This window comes from Hypomesus transpacificus, chromosome 11 (assembly GCF_021917145.1).
Source record: "Hypomesus transpacificus isolate Combined female chromosome 11, fHypTra1, whole genome shotgun sequence".
Taxonomy (NCBI): Eukaryota; Metazoa; Chordata; class Actinopteri; order Osmeriformes; family Osmeridae; genus Hypomesus; species Hypomesus transpacificus.
Window position 1 is genome coordinate 8,954,110 of NC_061070.1, and position 16,482 is coordinate 8,970,591.

The 16,482-nt window shown below is 50.0% G+C and overlaps 1 protein-coding gene across 1 annotated transcript in view; it reads left to right on the forward strand.

Moving 5' to 3' along the window:
• The first annotated feature begins 1,574 nt into the window (after positions 1 to 1,574).
• The window catches only part of LOC124474215 (WD repeat containing planar cell polarity effector), a 29,989-nt gene continuing 15,081 nt past the window's right edge, over positions 1,575 to 16,482 (forward strand). Inside the window, exons 1-6 of the mRNA XM_047030171.1 lie at positions 1,575 to 1,835; positions 2,913 to 3,119; positions 7,000 to 7,615; positions 10,967 to 11,155; positions 11,455 to 11,578; positions 12,592 to 12,655. Coding sequence (XP_046886127.1) covers positions 1,686 to 1,835; positions 2,913 to 3,119; positions 7,000 to 7,615; positions 10,967 to 11,155; positions 11,455 to 11,578; positions 12,592 to 12,655 — 1,350 coding nt within the window. The 5' untranslated portion in view covers positions 1,575 to 1,685. The remainder of the gene's footprint in view (positions 1,836 to 2,912; positions 3,120 to 6,999; positions 7,616 to 10,966; positions 11,156 to 11,454; positions 11,579 to 12,591; positions 12,656 to 16,482) is intronic.

Consider the following 16,482-nt stretch of genomic DNA (forward strand, 5'->3'; position numbering starts at 1 on the left):
CCAGTCTCCAGACACCTGATAAAACTCCCCCCTCCTTCCCTACTTACACACCTTCGCTCCCACACACACACGCACACGCACCTCCCGCTGTGCGCCATTGAAAACCTCCGAGGCACTAATTACTAGAGTAATTGTTGGGAGTGGGGTGGGTTCCGGTGAGCGAGGGGTGTGTGTGTGTGTCTTGGGAGGGGTCTCTCACATCTGTCATTTCAGTGAGCCTGCGTTAGACTGACAGACCAGCTCTCTGGAATAGTGCACTTGCACTGCCACGGCCACGCTGACAGTATACATGTGCTTGTTAGGCCCCTTTGGCCATCGAGACCCACCGTCTCATTTGATGATGTAACAACAACCCAGGCTTACCATCCTGGCAAAAAGGCTGTTATTTAAACCCTGGCTTTCTTCATCCAAATGTTGACTACCAACTGCAGTTGCGTCACACCTAGCGTTAGATTACATGTGTTTTACACCATCAGAGTATTACTTCCTTGGTTTGGCAGACGGCGGGACACAGATGCTTCAACGCCACATATGCTCCCCGATTAACCATCCTTAAGTGATTTCTTATAGCCTGTTTTATTTGCTCATGTTTTAAATGTGCTTTAAGTAAGCCCATTGGCCTCTTATGTCAACATGCTGTTCAGGAGATGGTATTAAATGGATTTTGGGGGGTGTGTGTGTGTGTGTGTGTGTGTGTGTGTGTGTGTGTGTGTGTGTGTGTGTGTGTGTGTGTGTGTGTGTGAGAGAGACATAACGGGTAACTCATAGGGGTCTACCCCTTTTAATCCTGTGTCCACCACCTGGATCTCAAGTGGTCCAAGGGCCTGTTTTATCCAAAATCCTCAATTTGGGATTTTGAATCAGATTAAATATAATCTTCTTCTGAGACACTACAGAGATCATGACAAAACTGGGCATTTGTCCTTATTTATTAATAATCTACTCACTGTACGACAAAGAGGCTTACAACATATTTGTTTTGTACTGAAAAGCCCATGCGTAGCAAATGGCAGTTTTATTTCATTTGAATATTTCTAAATCTGCCTCAAAACAAGCCGATGGAATTTCATCTGACCTTATTCAGTTTCATGTGATATTTGATTACTCCTTTTCGATATTAGCATATTTAATTCCATGTTTTCACGCAACTTGCATAATTATGCCCACACACTCATGTATAAATACACACATGCCATTGCTAATTGCTGGATGGTGGATTACTAAATCTAGGGGTGCAGACTTCTCGCCCAACTCAAGGAGAGGTATCTGCCTGGCACGTGCGTTTCCCCCCCTTTTTCCTTTTAATTGGTTTCAGAAACAGATTAATTTGAACAAGACAGGGGCTTAATTGCTAATCAGTCAGTTAAGTTTTTTTTCTGGGGGGGCTTGTGAAGAGTTGAGCTGTGGTGTAGGGCCTCCAGTATGTACTGACTGTTGAACTCACTGTGGGGAGAGGAGAGGAGGAGCAGGAAGGGGAGGAAAAAAGGGGGGAGGGAGAGGATAAGAAAGAGGAGGAGAGAAGGACGATATAGGGGGGAGGAAGTCCAGAGAGGTGAGAGGGGAGGATAAGGAAAGGAAGCAGGCAGGAGGAAATGGTATGAGAAAAGGAGGTGAAGGGAGGGAGTCGAGAGGTCCACACTTCCGAAGGAAATGACGACCTCCTTTAACCGGACTTCTGGCTTGTGATGTCATTTCCAGCGGTGATCACGGATAGGCTGCTGCTGCTGTCCTTCCTGGAGAAGAGCCAGGTGTGTGCAGTGTTCCTCAACAAGAAGAGCCACGGGTCCCCTGAGACAGGCAGACGAGTGGAAAAACTCTCCTCCTCTGACCTGAAGGTACAGGAACACACGCATACTCTGTCTCGCTCTCTCTCTCTCGCTGTCTCCCTCTCACACACACACACAATCTCTCTCACACACTCGAATTAAACCCACAAGTGAGTCAAACACATCCCGGAGTATTTGATCCACACCCCAACCCCCGAGAACGAAGGTCACCAACAGGATGAGTCTCTTCGAGAACAGCGCCACCTTTTTAAAGCATTCAGCACACAAGAACCGAAATGCATAGGGTCTTCTTTAGTTGGCCACTTGTGCCGTGTGCTAACCCTGGCATTATCACATTACTGCCAGGCCCTTTCCTTGCGCGTGTGTGTGTGTGTGTGTGTGTGCACGCGCAAGCATGCACGCGCGTGTGTGTGAAAGCAATCGCCTCTACTGTGTGCTGGGCTCCAGAAGCAGGGCTCTGATAAGGGCACCCCCTCCCTATCCCTGACACCCCAAACCCCCCCAAAATATAGTCTTGCACCCAAGATGCAGACACACACACACACACACACACACACGCTTGTCCCCCCCACCACCACCCCCGGCCTTCACTGCCTTGGTCCACTGGGCTAAGCTGGGGGGGAGTGTGTGTGTGTGTGCGCGTGTATGTGTGTGTGTTGGGGGGATAGGCTAAACTAATCCGACCCTCACAAAGTGGTTTTTGATTATTGCTGACCAGCAAACGCCAGCAAGGAAAAAAAAAAAAAAAAGGAGTAGGTGGAGGAAAGAGAAAGAGAGGGAGAGAGATGGAGAAGTAAAGGGAGAGAGAGGAGGGTGATGCTCTGCTTTCCTCTCGGTTGATATTTGTTGTCATTTATCATATTCACCCACTTGACCCTATTCATCCTCTCAATCGTTTGTTCGCTCGTCCATGCATTCACGCAGTAACTCTTTGATTCGTGTATTCCTCCGTTCACTCACTCAAAAGCAGCACAGTTCACCCTCCCCAACCACCTTTTCTGTCAAAGATGTCTGCCAACCCCAATAATCTCTTTCTTTGCCTCTCCTCTACCCTCCACCAATCCGGGTACTGTGAGGGTTTCAGTCACTAGTGGGATCGTGTACAGTGAATGTGTGTGTGTCCAGGTGGTGTGTGCGGACTTGCGTGGCGGTTCGCCTCGCAGGCTGGGTAGACGAGTGGGTCTGAACTGTCTTCAGGACGTAGCGGTGTGCTGGTGGCCCCTGGTTTCCTCCTTCTCCTCCGAGTTGTGGCCCTGGACCCCCAGCAGTCACACACACACCGAGCGGGCCAACCTGCTGCTGCTGAGCTGCTCTGCCACGGACGGTCTCAAGGTAATCCCAACGCGCGCACGCGCACGCGCACACACACACACACACACACACACAGACACACACACACACACAGACACTCACACACACAGACACACACACACACACAGACACTCACACACACACACACACACACACACACAGACACACACACACAGACACTCACACACACACACACAGACACACACACACAGACACTCACACACACACACACACACACACAGACACACACACACACAGACACTCACACTGGGGACCAGGAGAGGGAAGAGCATCAACTGAGACAATTCGTGTTAACATGAAGGTCAATTAATAACTAGGGGCATAACCTCTTCAATAATGGAGAGGCCCTTAATGATGGAGATGCTCCAATGATCTGAGCTAGAGGCACCCTCTCCTCGCTCTTTCTTTCCTTCTTTCTCCCCCCCCCCCCCCTGTTGTCTTTCTGTAGCCTCCGCGTTCACCTTCTCCAAAGCACACAGATACACGCAAAGAAGCCCACACACCCGGGGCCAGACGGCAGCTGGCTGCTCGGTGGAGCTCCCCCTCCTAGCCGCCGTGGCAGGGATGGGATTGGAGACGGTGCGTTAGCCACCTCAAGGGTGGCACCCTCCGCGTTTCCACCGTCCTCCAAAATCGCAGGGGAACTAAGCTGTCACTCGGCATGTCTGTGTGGTGCGCGTGTGCGCACGCCTGCCCCCCGCCCTCGCGCCCCAACGCGGGAAGGGGAAGCGGACGAGAAAAGCTCAAATGACCCAAAAGACACGATTGCATCGCGTTCAGGTGTGCAAAACAGTGGAACGGAAAGTAGGGGAGGGGGAAGGTACAACGACGTTGCCAATCACGCGTTTGCCGAAAGCAAATTGCGCAAAGTGGAGAGGCAACACGACAGCATGAATATTGAAAACACGCGAGCACATGCGCCGGTACTTCTTGTGTTCTTGTTTTGACTTTTTCATGTGTATCACACTCCTTACTCCTTCTCCTTTTTTTTTTTTTCTTTCTTCCTCTCCCCCCTTCCCTCCCTTCCTTCCTCCACACTTAAAGAACATTAAAGTCCCTCTCTCGGCTGTGTCGGCGCTCTAATGAAAAGCATTTGTTGTCATTTTTTTCCCGACGCGTTGGTGTGAAATTAAGCGAGCAGTTTACGTAAGAGCCGTGGAGCGAATCAAACGCCGGAGCTCATCAGGAGACGCCAGCGACTTCAATCGCTTCAAGCTCATATATATGTTCCTTTTGTTACGTTTGCTATCTGAGACGCTAAGCCAATTTTCTACCCCGGTCTCTAGGCATTTGAAAGTCTGATTTGGTTTCCCTATGTGGTCTTACTTCTTACCCCCTCACTGATAAGCGAAACCCAAGGAAGGATGGAGGAAGAACGTGCGGTACATGCTTATTTATGCGAGGAGTTAACATTTTTAATGACCCCCCCCCCCCCCCTTCCATTCCTGTAATTTAATAATCATTGTGGAAAAAGACGGCAACAGATGTGCATTTAAAATGTGCTTGTTTTTTTGTCGTTGGTGTGTGTGTATGTGCGCACGTGTTTACATTTTTTGTTATCTGCCTCAAAACAGTTTTTCGTCATTTGTTTGATCTAAATTTGTATGATTAAACCAAGTCAGAATTGCTATTAACATGGAGATAATAACATGGTATTTGTCTCTTGCAAGCTCATATAAACCACAAATTAATCTTTATAAAAAAAATGGTGTGAATCAAAAACATCCAAGAAGGACAAACAGTATTTGAATATTTTTGACTGCCAACAACATTGAATATGTCATATGCATAGAAGCCCAGACCTCAGATTTCAACCTTTTGTCTGAGGCATGAATCGTTTTTTTGGTTTGACGTCTGTGTCCTTTTACGGCAAGGGTCAACTAAACAGAACCTTACTGTACCCTACCCCCCTGTTTTACACTTCTCTACTTCTCTCTCTCTGTCCTCTTCCCTCTTCCATTCTCCTTCCTGTATTCCCTGTCTTTCTCTGCCCCGTGAGCTGGAAAATTGGCTCCAAAAGGCCACTGCTGTGAACAAGGGCCAGCCACTCGGTTGGACCGACCTGCTTTATCTTCCACGCCACAGAGAAAAAAGGCTCTGGTGAAGAGATGGGTGGAGTGGGGGTGGGTGGGTGGAGAAGAATATTTTTGACCAGTCACTGAAACCAATAACTAGGAGAAAGCTACTTGGATGAGTTCCCTGTCCCATCTTCTCTCTGTGCTGGTCTCAGTCTCCTCTCTCTATCTCTGTCTCTCTGTCTCTCTCTCTCTCTCTTTCTCTCTCTCTGCCTCTCTCTCTGTCTCGCTCTCGCTTTCTCTCTCTCTCTCTCTCTCTCTCTCTCTCTCTCTCTCTCTCTCTCTCTCTCTCTCTCTCTCTCTCTCTCTCTCTCTCAAGGAGCATACACACCACCTTTTAGCTGAGATGTCACAATAAAGTTCAGTACACAGCACTTACCAACCAGCCCTAACAACCTCCACAAGCCACACATGCCTTCAGAAACAAAGACAAGCACAGACATTTACAGTACACACACTCCTTCTGAACACACAAGCACACACCACTCACAAACACAGTGGTGCACACACACACACACACACACACACACACACACACACACAAACACACACATGCCACCTACCCCCCAGGGAGCAGCAGGAGCTGTCTCTAGGGGATTAAATAAGCAGAGGAAGAAAAGAAAAAAACTGTCATCTGTTCCTCCCTTCTGTAGACCACGGCCAGGCAAACCTAAGTCTCCTTTTGGTAACTGCAACCCCTCCCCCCCCCCCGCCATAAATAAATAAGAAAACCTCCCTGCTTTTAGACGGGGGTACGATCCCTGTTCTGCCTACACCGCAAAACCATATGAGCTCCTATAAACCAGCCACACTGAATGTCCTGTTTTGATTGGTACTTTCCTGAGGTTGACTAAGTCCAACCTGAGACACGCATGTCCTGTAGTGTAGAGGATGTCTTGGTGACCCCTAAAGTATTGTTTTGGGGATCTCAAAGCTCTTATACTGTACCTGCATAGTTGAATGTTGCCTTCAATCCTTAGCCTGGCTGCCAGCCCAACTTAGCCCCGCCCACAAAAAAATTGGGTCGGAAAGTTGGGTCTGGAGTCTGCAGTTTTGGGGAAAAAGTATGTCCGAACAGGATCAAATTGTCAGGGCGGGCTCTATACGATGACGGACAGATGATCAACAGTAACGTAATCAACCATGTCCCCGAAGAGCGCTTGGGTTGAATTTGTTTTCAACAAACAACATATTGCGTTGTTCTGGTTGTAGGTCTAGCCAATTGAGCGAAGAGGCATTTTTTTTACGAGTTCGGTTGAAACACGCCCCATACTCACAGCCCAACGGAAAGTTATCAGACTCATATTCTGACTAGAATTATGAGTATGACAACGTCAGGCTATTCAATCCTTACACCAAGTACACAGTGGTGTACGGAAAGTGGTGTAAGAAAACAATGGTATGTTATCAGCTGGCCTGATTGACAGGTGGAGTGTTGGTGAGACAATTGTTTAAAGTGGGGAAGGTGTGGTGTTGAATAAATGACTCCTCTGTCCTCCTCTGGTCTCCTCTGGTCCTCTGTCACACCATCTCTTTCAGGACCTTGTCAATCTCTTCATAGCTTCAGTAAGAATCCCTGACATAGAGAACGATAGAATAGAACTGTGGTGAGAGCATAGTATCATTTGTCACTACCTCTGGACCACATGCAAAGCATCTCATTCACTAACCTACTGTATTGTTCACCTCCTAACAATTCCCATATCCCAAGAAAAGGAACAAATATGACTGTGTGCACAACTGTCTACCCCTTTCACAAATTCTCTCTCTTTCTCCAACCCTCCCACCCCATCCCCCACACACAGGTGCTCAGTTCCATACGTACTGAAGGAGACCCTCTTGACTGTCACTTCAGCCTCCTCCAACCCTACCAGCTGCTGTCCGTTGAAGTGCCCGAAGGACCCCTCCCCGAATCCCAGGGGCCCCAGGGGGCGTCCTCGGCGGACGCCTGCGCGTACGAGTGCGCCCGCGGTCGCCTCCAGCGCCTGTCCGTGGCCCGCATCCCCCTCGCCTCCCGGCCCGTGTCCTGCGCCCGGCACCCCTCCGAGAGCAGCCTGCTCCTGGGCCTCGCCGACTCCTCCCTGGTGCTGTACGACGAGCAGAGGGGCGTGCCTCTCCTCGCGCCCTGCCCCGTCCCGCCCTCCCTCTTGGCCTGGCACCCGGCCGGGGCCGTGGCGGTGGCGGGGGGCGGCCAAGGGGAGCTGATGTTCTTCGACGTGGGCTTGGCGCCGCTGGATGTGGCGTTACTGGCGGAGGAGGCGGCCCCCGCGGCGACGCTCAGACTAGCCCAGCACCTGCGCTGTCCGGGGGGGCTGGAGGGGCTGTACTGGGGGGGCAGCGTGGAGGGAGGAGCGGACGGGACGGACCTGCTGATGATTGCTTTCCACAGTGGACCCCTGGCAGCGCTGAGATTCAGGCTAGGTGGGTAACTTAACACGATCCCATGTTAATGTAACGCACGGGCACAGACAAACATGCACAATCATAATAATGCGAACATTTTGACCGTTTTTGGTCTTTTCCCATTGGCATGCACCAGTGACCAGAATAACCTGTTTGGCATTCTGTCATAGCCGAGTTATCTTCATCTCAAGTTATCCAGTACGCAACTGGAAACACCAAACGTGTTTACATTCTGATATCTACTCCCATTAACCTAGACTTCAACATGGCTTCCCAAACACAGTGTGCTGCCGGGGTTGCCCTCGCTCATCCCTCACTGTTTGAGGGAAGTTAATTTGTTGGTCGAGAGGTTAGAAGGAGTCACGCTCAGAGGTCATTCAATAATCGCCTCGGGGCCCCTGCCCACCAGGTGCATTCTGGGGATGCATTTTTCCGATAAATCGTTTACAGTGCCTGCGTGTCCCTTGGGGGCCCCAGATAAAGTTTGCCCAATCAGAAAAGCCCAAGTGCCTCCCCACCTTCCCCGTCTTTAATTGTGACTTTGGAGGAAGATGTGACAAACACGACTCTCCACAAAGTTTGACGAGCTGGTAGTGGGGGAAGCCGTGGATGATTTTATTTCGTGAGGAAGGATTTGAGCGTGTGTGTGTGTGTGTGTGTGTGTGTGTGGGGGGGGGGGGGGGGGGGGTAGTGTGGAAATGCATGTGTGCAAATCAAACGTTGTTTTTCTTTGCGAGCGTTCGTGTGCTTGTGCGTGTGTGTTTGCATAGAGGAGTATATTCCAACAATACCCTACTTTCCTCTGATCATCTGCCAAGGTTTTGATGAAGAAAGTCACCGTGTGTCTTTTTTGGCGTGATAATTCTCCCACACGACCGTGTGTGTGTGTGTTTGCGTTTCTATCGGAACGTGTGTGTGTGTGCGCGCGCGCGCACGGGGTGTGCACACATTCACTGTGTTCGCTGTCTGTTTGCTCGTTTAGTGCCGTGCTCCCTGTTCTTTATTGACTCATTTCATTAGGCCCCGCTACATGACAGAGAGAGAGCGGCGGAGTGAGGCCGACGCGGCGAGGAAGAAAGCGTTGGCGGGGCTCCAGCTTTTCCTCTTTTCTTCCTCCTCTTCCATAGGAGGTAGCCCTCCCTCGCGCCCTCCCCTGCCTGCACCGAGTTATCTCATCCGGGCACACGTTCGCACGCGGCTGGGGCCGCAACCGCGAGAGGCGGGGGGGGGGGGGGGGGGGGAGGGCGCTAGCTTGCGTGCACCGCCGCGCGCCTCTGAAAGCGACTCCTTTTTTTGGGGGGCGGACCAATTGCACGGAGGAAAGACAAATGGCTCGCTCTTGCCGGCGACACCTGAAGACGCCTGTTGTCAAGGAGACGGTTGTAGTTGGCTTTGATGGGCCTTGCCCATGTTACCTTGTCGTTTGGTTGGTCTGTTTTGTTTTGTTACTTTGTCATAGTTGAGGCTGGTTGCACTGTTATACATCCGTAAGTGTCCACCCGTTACGTATAAATGCAGATTTTCGGGCATGTGTAACCTCAAGGGTAACTATTCATTCGTTTCGCCGTATTCAGACAGGGATAGCAACTCTTTCTCATTTTGTCTCTGTAGTCCCTCATATGAGATGACTGAGTTAGTTGCTATGGCTGTGACTTCTAGTGAATGAGTGGATTTGCCTGTGGTTCCTGGAGCCCCTGAGTATCACTCAGGTAGAAGGCCGTGGTGAATGTGAGCCGCTGTGGAGACCTGAATGGTGCATTTATACTGAGTTGAGAGCAACTATGGTAATGCAGCCTGATAGGCTAATAGCATTTTTCCCTCCTTTTTTTTTTTCTTATCTTAAACCCTGGCAAACACAACTCTTAACCAACCAGACTCCTGGAAGCCCAGAAGAACGTGCACATCTGTGTATAAATGAGGTCACTTTGTTCCATTTGTATTACATGTATTGTCGGTTCTTTTTGGAGAAATGATTAGTGTGGAAGGGTGGGGTCATGTTGGTCTATTGAAATGATGTTATTGTTATTAGTACAACCAACTTCTGTAAGCTTGTCACACACACACACACCCTGATGCATTAGGCGCATTAGTCATCTCTTCAGGGGATGCAGGGGCTCGCTAATTGCCTGCTTGGGATTTGAATGACACCCCTCCTCCCTCCGGAAGGTGGCCGTCTCCTTGGCCCTCCGCTCCGGCCCTGTGCCACCTGGCCACCTGGTCACCTGGTCACCTGACGGGGCACGCACACCCCTCACCTGTGGTCAGGGTGCCTACCTGTTCAGCAGCGTTCGAACATGCATCCACGTTTGCGTGTGGGTGTGCGCGCGAGGGCGATTTTCATTCTGGGTCAATAGCTCTCATTTGTTGTGTTTTTGGTCTGTGCTGGTGAGCGAGGCGGAGAGGACCGATGCGATTGATTGTGCCTTTTGACCAGAGGAGATTGATTATGCCTTCCTTCACTGAGAGATTGGATGGGAGCGGATTAGCCGACTCATTAATAATAAAAGCAGAAGGTTTTGTGCTCATCCGGGCAGTACAGGTGTGTATGTGTGTGTGAGTGTTTCTGGGCAGTGATGGTGTTTTCTTTTGTTTGTGTACAGTGTTTTCCATTTTTCAGTGTGACCGGAAAGTGACACTGTCTGTTTGAATATAGCCCATTGTGATCTAATGTGACTGACGTCAGTGTGACCTGTCAGTGTCACCACGATAGCCACCACCAACACTTTGTACACACACACACACACACACACACGCAACACACCAATGCTTAATATAGGAGTTCTCTCAGTAAGTAATGGAACACATTTCCAATACTATAACAATATTTTGTCTCTGATGCTCTCACTCACTCACACACACACACACACACGCACACTCTACAGACCAGACCAGAGATTAAAAGAGGCTCTGCAGCTAATTGATTGACAAGTCAATGCCAATCTCCAGCCCCCTGCTTCAGAGTTGAACCAGATCCCCTGCCACTTACTTAGCTTAAGCAAGTGCCCGAGGGGTATTCATAGTGCTTAACCACAGTAGTATGCCAAGACCATTACACCTGGCCTTATCAGGAGCTGCTATAATACCAGCCTCTTCCTACAGTGGCTTTTTAGTCTCCACAGCGCACCTGTGTGCCGGTTCTTTAAGAGCCTGTACATACTGTCATAAGTTGTTTTTCTTTCCAGTATTTTTACAACCCTCCTTCCCAATACACTGGGACAGTAGAGAGGGTCCTAGAGATAAGAGTGTTGTGAAATACTTCGCCTTCGTTAACGCATCTTAGCTGATGTGTCCTGCCGTCTCCCTCCCCCCCCCCCCCCCCCCCTTCCCTCCCTCCCTCCCTCCCTCCCCCACCCACCCCCCGTCCTCCAGGCGCTCTGACGGGGGGTCAGTTGGGCTCCTGCGAGCTGCTCCAGCAGAGGCTGCGCTGCGGTCAGGTGGACCAGGCGCTCGGCATTCTGGGAGCCATGGAGTGGAGCCTCATGGGTAGCGAGTGCTACCAGGGCCTGAGCTCGGTGACGGAGCACCTGCTCCGGCTGGAGCTGGACGCAGAGAGAGAAGGTGAGGCTGGCTCTCCCAACACCAAACACCTCACCTGACCGCAGGTGTTTCTGGCTGTTTTACTCGAGGTTATTCATAGGTTAGGATGTTTTATCGGTTATAATAGAGGAAAACATCATTTTTATGTGGTATTATTCTAAGAGTGAATCAATATCCTTTTTGTAGATACTCCCACTCAAAGTAGTATTAAGCTCAGTACGCTTCCGTCAGTCTAAAGTTCAGTTCTGCTTATCTATTTCACTTTTCTGTTTGTGTGTTTATTGTGTGTTTGTTGTTTACGTTCTCGACCCCCCCCCTAGCCCAACTAGAAGCAGCTCTGGGAGTCTTCTACGCTCCACCCCGCCCTCTCTCTGACACCGTAGTGTTGGAGTACAGGGATCCAATCAGCAAGTACGCCCGGCGCTTCTTCCACCACCTGCTCAGGTAACCCATCCCACCGCTGCCCATAGCCCTTGCCCTCTAAGCCTTGATCTAACCGGGTGATGTGTTTAGGTAAATAGCCCTTCGGCGTCTCACTTTGGTGTCTCCAGACCTTGGAGGTTTTTTATTTGTCTTGTACAGAGTGGGTAGGAGACCTAGTGGGTAGGAGACCTAGTGGGTAGGAGACCTAGTGGGTAGGAGACCTAGTGGGTAGGAGACCTAGTGGGTAGGAGACCTAGTGGGTAGGAGACCTAGTGGGTAGGAGACCTAGTGGGTAGGAGACCTAGTGGGTAGGAGACCTAGTAGGTAGGAGACCTGGTGGGTAGGAGACCTGGTAGGTAGGAGACCTAGTAGGTAGAAGACCTGGTAGGTAGGAGACCTAGTAGGTAGACTTACTAGTAGGATATCTAGTAGGTAGGAAACCTAGTGGGAGACCTAGTAGGTAGACCTAGTGGGTATGAGCTGTAGAGGAGAGAGGACAACAGAAAGGTTGCCTGGATGAGCACAAGAACCGCCGTCGGTAGGATCACGCACTGCATGCGTGCCGAGAGCTGTAACCTCAACAGGCAGCCCCAACCCCTCACACACGGGTATCATCACACACCGTCGACGTAGCCAACTGTTCTGGCCTCATTCCGCTCCACCTTCCGTCCTCTTTCTCTCTCTCTCCATGGCACAACGGAACATTCTTTGGCATCCCTCCTTTTTTGTCGTCCCCCACCTCACTCTCTCTTATCGCCCACCTGCATTCTTCCCTCCATTGACATCAAATGAAAATGGGCCTCTCCCTTCCCCGCGTTTGTTTGCGTCATGTCGGCTCCGGCGTTCGGGGAAGTTGAGGTGAATTGTGTGGAGGAGATACCCGGTCTCCCGGCTCTAATCTGCGTAGTAAGGAAGGGTTTGGGGCTCCCTTTCAATTATCTGCGTGTGGCGGATGGAGGGGTGGTGGGATGTGTAGCGTGCCCACGTTGGAGGAAATACTTGTTTGCGAAAGTAATCATGAAGTCTCTTTGCAGGCACCAGCGGTTTGAGAAGGCCTTTCTGTTGGCTGTGGACATTGGAGCCAGAGACCTGTTCATGGTGAGGGACTTCACTTACTGGGCTAGGTTGAAGTGCTATTTATGAGATTGTGTGTGTCTTTATGACAGGTGGGTGGTGGGGGGAGGGGGAAGGGGGGGGAGGGGGAAGAGGGGGAGGGGGGGGAGGGGCTACTTCTCACGGTCCTCCTGGTCTGGGCTCTTTCTTTTATTCCTCTCTTCTTCTCCTCCGCCAGTTCTCTCTCTCTCACGCTTTCTCTCTCCACCCCATTTTTTGGGAGGCCCCATTTTGCTCACCAACACCCTCACGATTAATGGTCCCGCCTTCTTTCTCCTCCCTGCCCCCTCACGCCACCCTTCTGTCCTGTCTCTCGACACACACTCTCTCTCACTCACACACACACACACTTCCTCAATCACACCGATAGCCATGGTTCCAATTCACTCCCCACTAAGCAGAGCTGCTGAGAAGCCGAATTGAAAAGGTGGAGTCGAGGCCATGGACCTTGAAAGAGCAAAGGGAGAAATGGAGAGAGCGAGAGAAAAGTGGGAGGAGGTGGAGAAAAAGGATGGCTCCGTCATTTAGTAGCTGTGCATGAGAGAAACTGAGAGAAAAGGTGGAGAAAGGAAAGAAAGAGAACAAGTAAGAAAGGAGGCCTGCTCGGTCGCTTTGGAGCCCTGAGAGGGAGGGAGAGCAAGGAGGGGGAAAGAAAAGAGGAAAGTGACATCGTATGAACGCTCCCAACCAAAGCTACTTTTTTTCCTCTCTCTCTCTCCAAAATAACAAAGAGAGCAATGAGAGGGAGAAAAGGAGAGAGAGTTAGAGCAGCAGGAGAAGAAAGAAAATGAAGGAGAGAGAGAGGAAGCATAGGGCATTGACGTTTCACCTCATAGTCTGGCATCCCTTCTAATTAGTGGCTGATGTTAACTTAACCTGCCTGTTCACTCATTGGCTGGAGGTAATGAGGGCACAACTCCCCCTTATAGTCCATCAACCCCCCCTCCCCCTCCCGTGTCACACTGTTCGGACGCACAAAACCAAAGTGACACACTCACATATTCACACAGAGGCCGTCTCCCCTCCCGACCCTCAGCATGACACACAGAGCAGCAGGACACACCACCCATTGTTTCCTAACAAACAATAGGAGTCTTCCCCCCCCCAAAAAGGGGGGGGGGGGGCTTTTGTTTAAACAAAACACTTTGGTGTGAGGCAAAATTGAAGGGGCGGGCGAGAGCGGAAAGGGGGATGTGTAGTGACGGTGGGTGGTGGGGGGGGGCTGAGGGGGTTCGGAGGTGTTCGTGTTGCGCCCGGGCTACTTAGCATAATGGGACGTGTTATATACAGCTTCCCTAATTACCCTTTGATAAGGAGTCGATAATGCAGCCAATTAGGTCATTCGTCAGCAAACCCTGCCGTGTTTTTACCCACCCCCCCCCACCCCCACCCACATACACACACACACACATACACACCACACACACACACACTCACTCGTTTCCCTTCTCTTGATGTAATGCTTAATTAAATCAAAAAAGTGTGATGGCTGAATCAGATGCAAGGTCTTTGTTCCTTAATGGGCTTTGTCATGTTGCGTCAGATACTCTTACATTAAGGCAACATGCGTGGGTTCCTATCTGACACGGCTCAGACTCAGGGCAGAGTCACACTTTCCCAAGCATACAGATCATTGTCGTTGCTCCAATGGCTTATTAAGTTATACAAAATGTATTCAACGCATATCTGAGGGTACGACACACAGTTCGAACAGGCCTAGCCGGAGTACAGGTGTGATGAGTGAGACTATGTCACTGTGTTAGGGTTTAAGATGGTGAGATGTAAATACTGTATTCACATATAACAGCTTTTCTTCAAGAATGTCTCGGTGAGTATGCACACAGCCTTTAAATTTCTGTTCTCCTGAAGTGTGTTTATGCATTTGTAAGTGGTAGTATATTTGTCCTACATGTGTGTGTGTGTGTGTGTGTGCCCCATTTGCCTGTGTGTAGAAGCACCCATGTCTGCATATTGTTCCCCCCCCATGTTATATCAGTTCAGTTAGCCTCAACCCACATATCAGATGACAACAGCGCATTATACATGTCATCTCGTTGACATGCCTGTAAGCTCGCATGTATTAATAGTCCCCTTGTGCCAGTTATTGTTATCCTTTTCTCATTTGGAGGTAAAACCCAAATATCAGTCAATATCATAACCGCGCTCTAAACGCTCCCTGCTCTATATCCCCTCAAAAAACCGAACTGAAATACCCCACTTTATCAGTGTGGTTAGCCGCCGCGTTTTAGCCCCTAAAGCTCTTATATAAATAAGATTAGTGCCGATCCTGTGTCGCGTTTGAGCGTCGGGGAATAAGAGGTGTAATATCTGATGGTTTTATGCGGTGTATTATTGTTATCCCCTCTTAGTCGTCTGATACGCTCTCCCCCTCTCCTCTCTCTCCCTCTCTCCTTGTCTCTCCCTCTCTCCTGGTCTCTCTCCCCCTCTCCTGGTCTCTCTCCCCTATTTTTCTCTCTTTCTTTCTCTCTTTCTCTTTCACGCAATTCAGACAGTATTATGAGCAGCTAAACTGGAATAAACCATTCCAGCGTCACATTGTAAGCCCCTTTACACCTCTATACATGCATACATACAGCCCTATACACACACAGGCTATGTATTTCGTTTTTTCCTCTCCCAGAAAGCTCTCACACTTTCCCTCTCTCTCTATCACATTGTCGTCCTCTGCCTCTCTCTCCCTCTACTCTGTTTGTAATCAATTACTACGTCTCTCATGTATCTAATTGAGGGCCTATTCCTCATTGATGGCTGTGGAATTAGACCGACTCCTGCTCCCGAGAGCTCATTTAGACTCCTTCAAGACCATTTTGTCGGCCATTTTCTAATTCGTCTCTAACCCGGAACCACGGAGACTAGGAGCCAAACAATAATTATCCAATCTGCTCTCATTCATTCAAGTCTCCCAGTTGAGAACCTCTCTCTGTCTCTCTTCCCAAATCTCTTTCTTTCTCGCTCTGTCTCTCTCTCTGTCTCCCCCCTCCTTTCCTGGAACCCTCTGATCATCCCCCTCTCTTTCTCTCAGGGTACAAAAGGAGGTCTACAATGTGGGTATTAGGGCCGGGTGCAGGCCCGGCTGGGGGCTAGCATTAGCCAGCTGGGGGTTAGCCTGGGCCAGACCAGGTCTGAGATGGGTGGGGGCGCTAGGGCCGTGTGATGTTGCTGGGGCGGAAGAGTCTCCTTAACGTGCCCCTTTGATGGGCCCAGAGGGCCCTGCACCCATCTCTGGGAAACCCTGTGGCAGACTGGCAGGGTCTGCTGTTTTAATAATACCAAAGAAGGGGGGGGGCTCAATGGAGGATATTAACGCTTACCAGAGAAATACAAAAAAAACTGGTAGTAGTTGCTACTTACTCAAGACATGTCCCTGGCAAATTCTCACAATGATGTATATTCGTTCAGAAGTCAACGGGTAACATAGTGTAAACATTAAATACACCACAAGTATACTGTGATGTACTTCTCTGCTGAAACATGCCGTCTCGCTCAGCATGTTGAATACAACCAGTTGTATTCTGCCCTGTATTCAACTCCAATCTGAAAGGACTAGTCAAACCATGTTGTAAAGAGAGGAGGGGAACATCCTTGTAAGTTAGTCTCTTCTTTTACCTCCCCACCCCCCTATAAAAGAAACACGGATCCTGTCCACTAACCGGCCGCGACTGACCATTACATTGTGCGTTTGATGTCTTCAGCTTCAACTCGACAACCCTTTCAGACAACATTTGAGTCGTAGTCTTGTCCTCTACGGGTGAGACGAGACTGAGACAGAGAGATAAAGAGGACACACACTG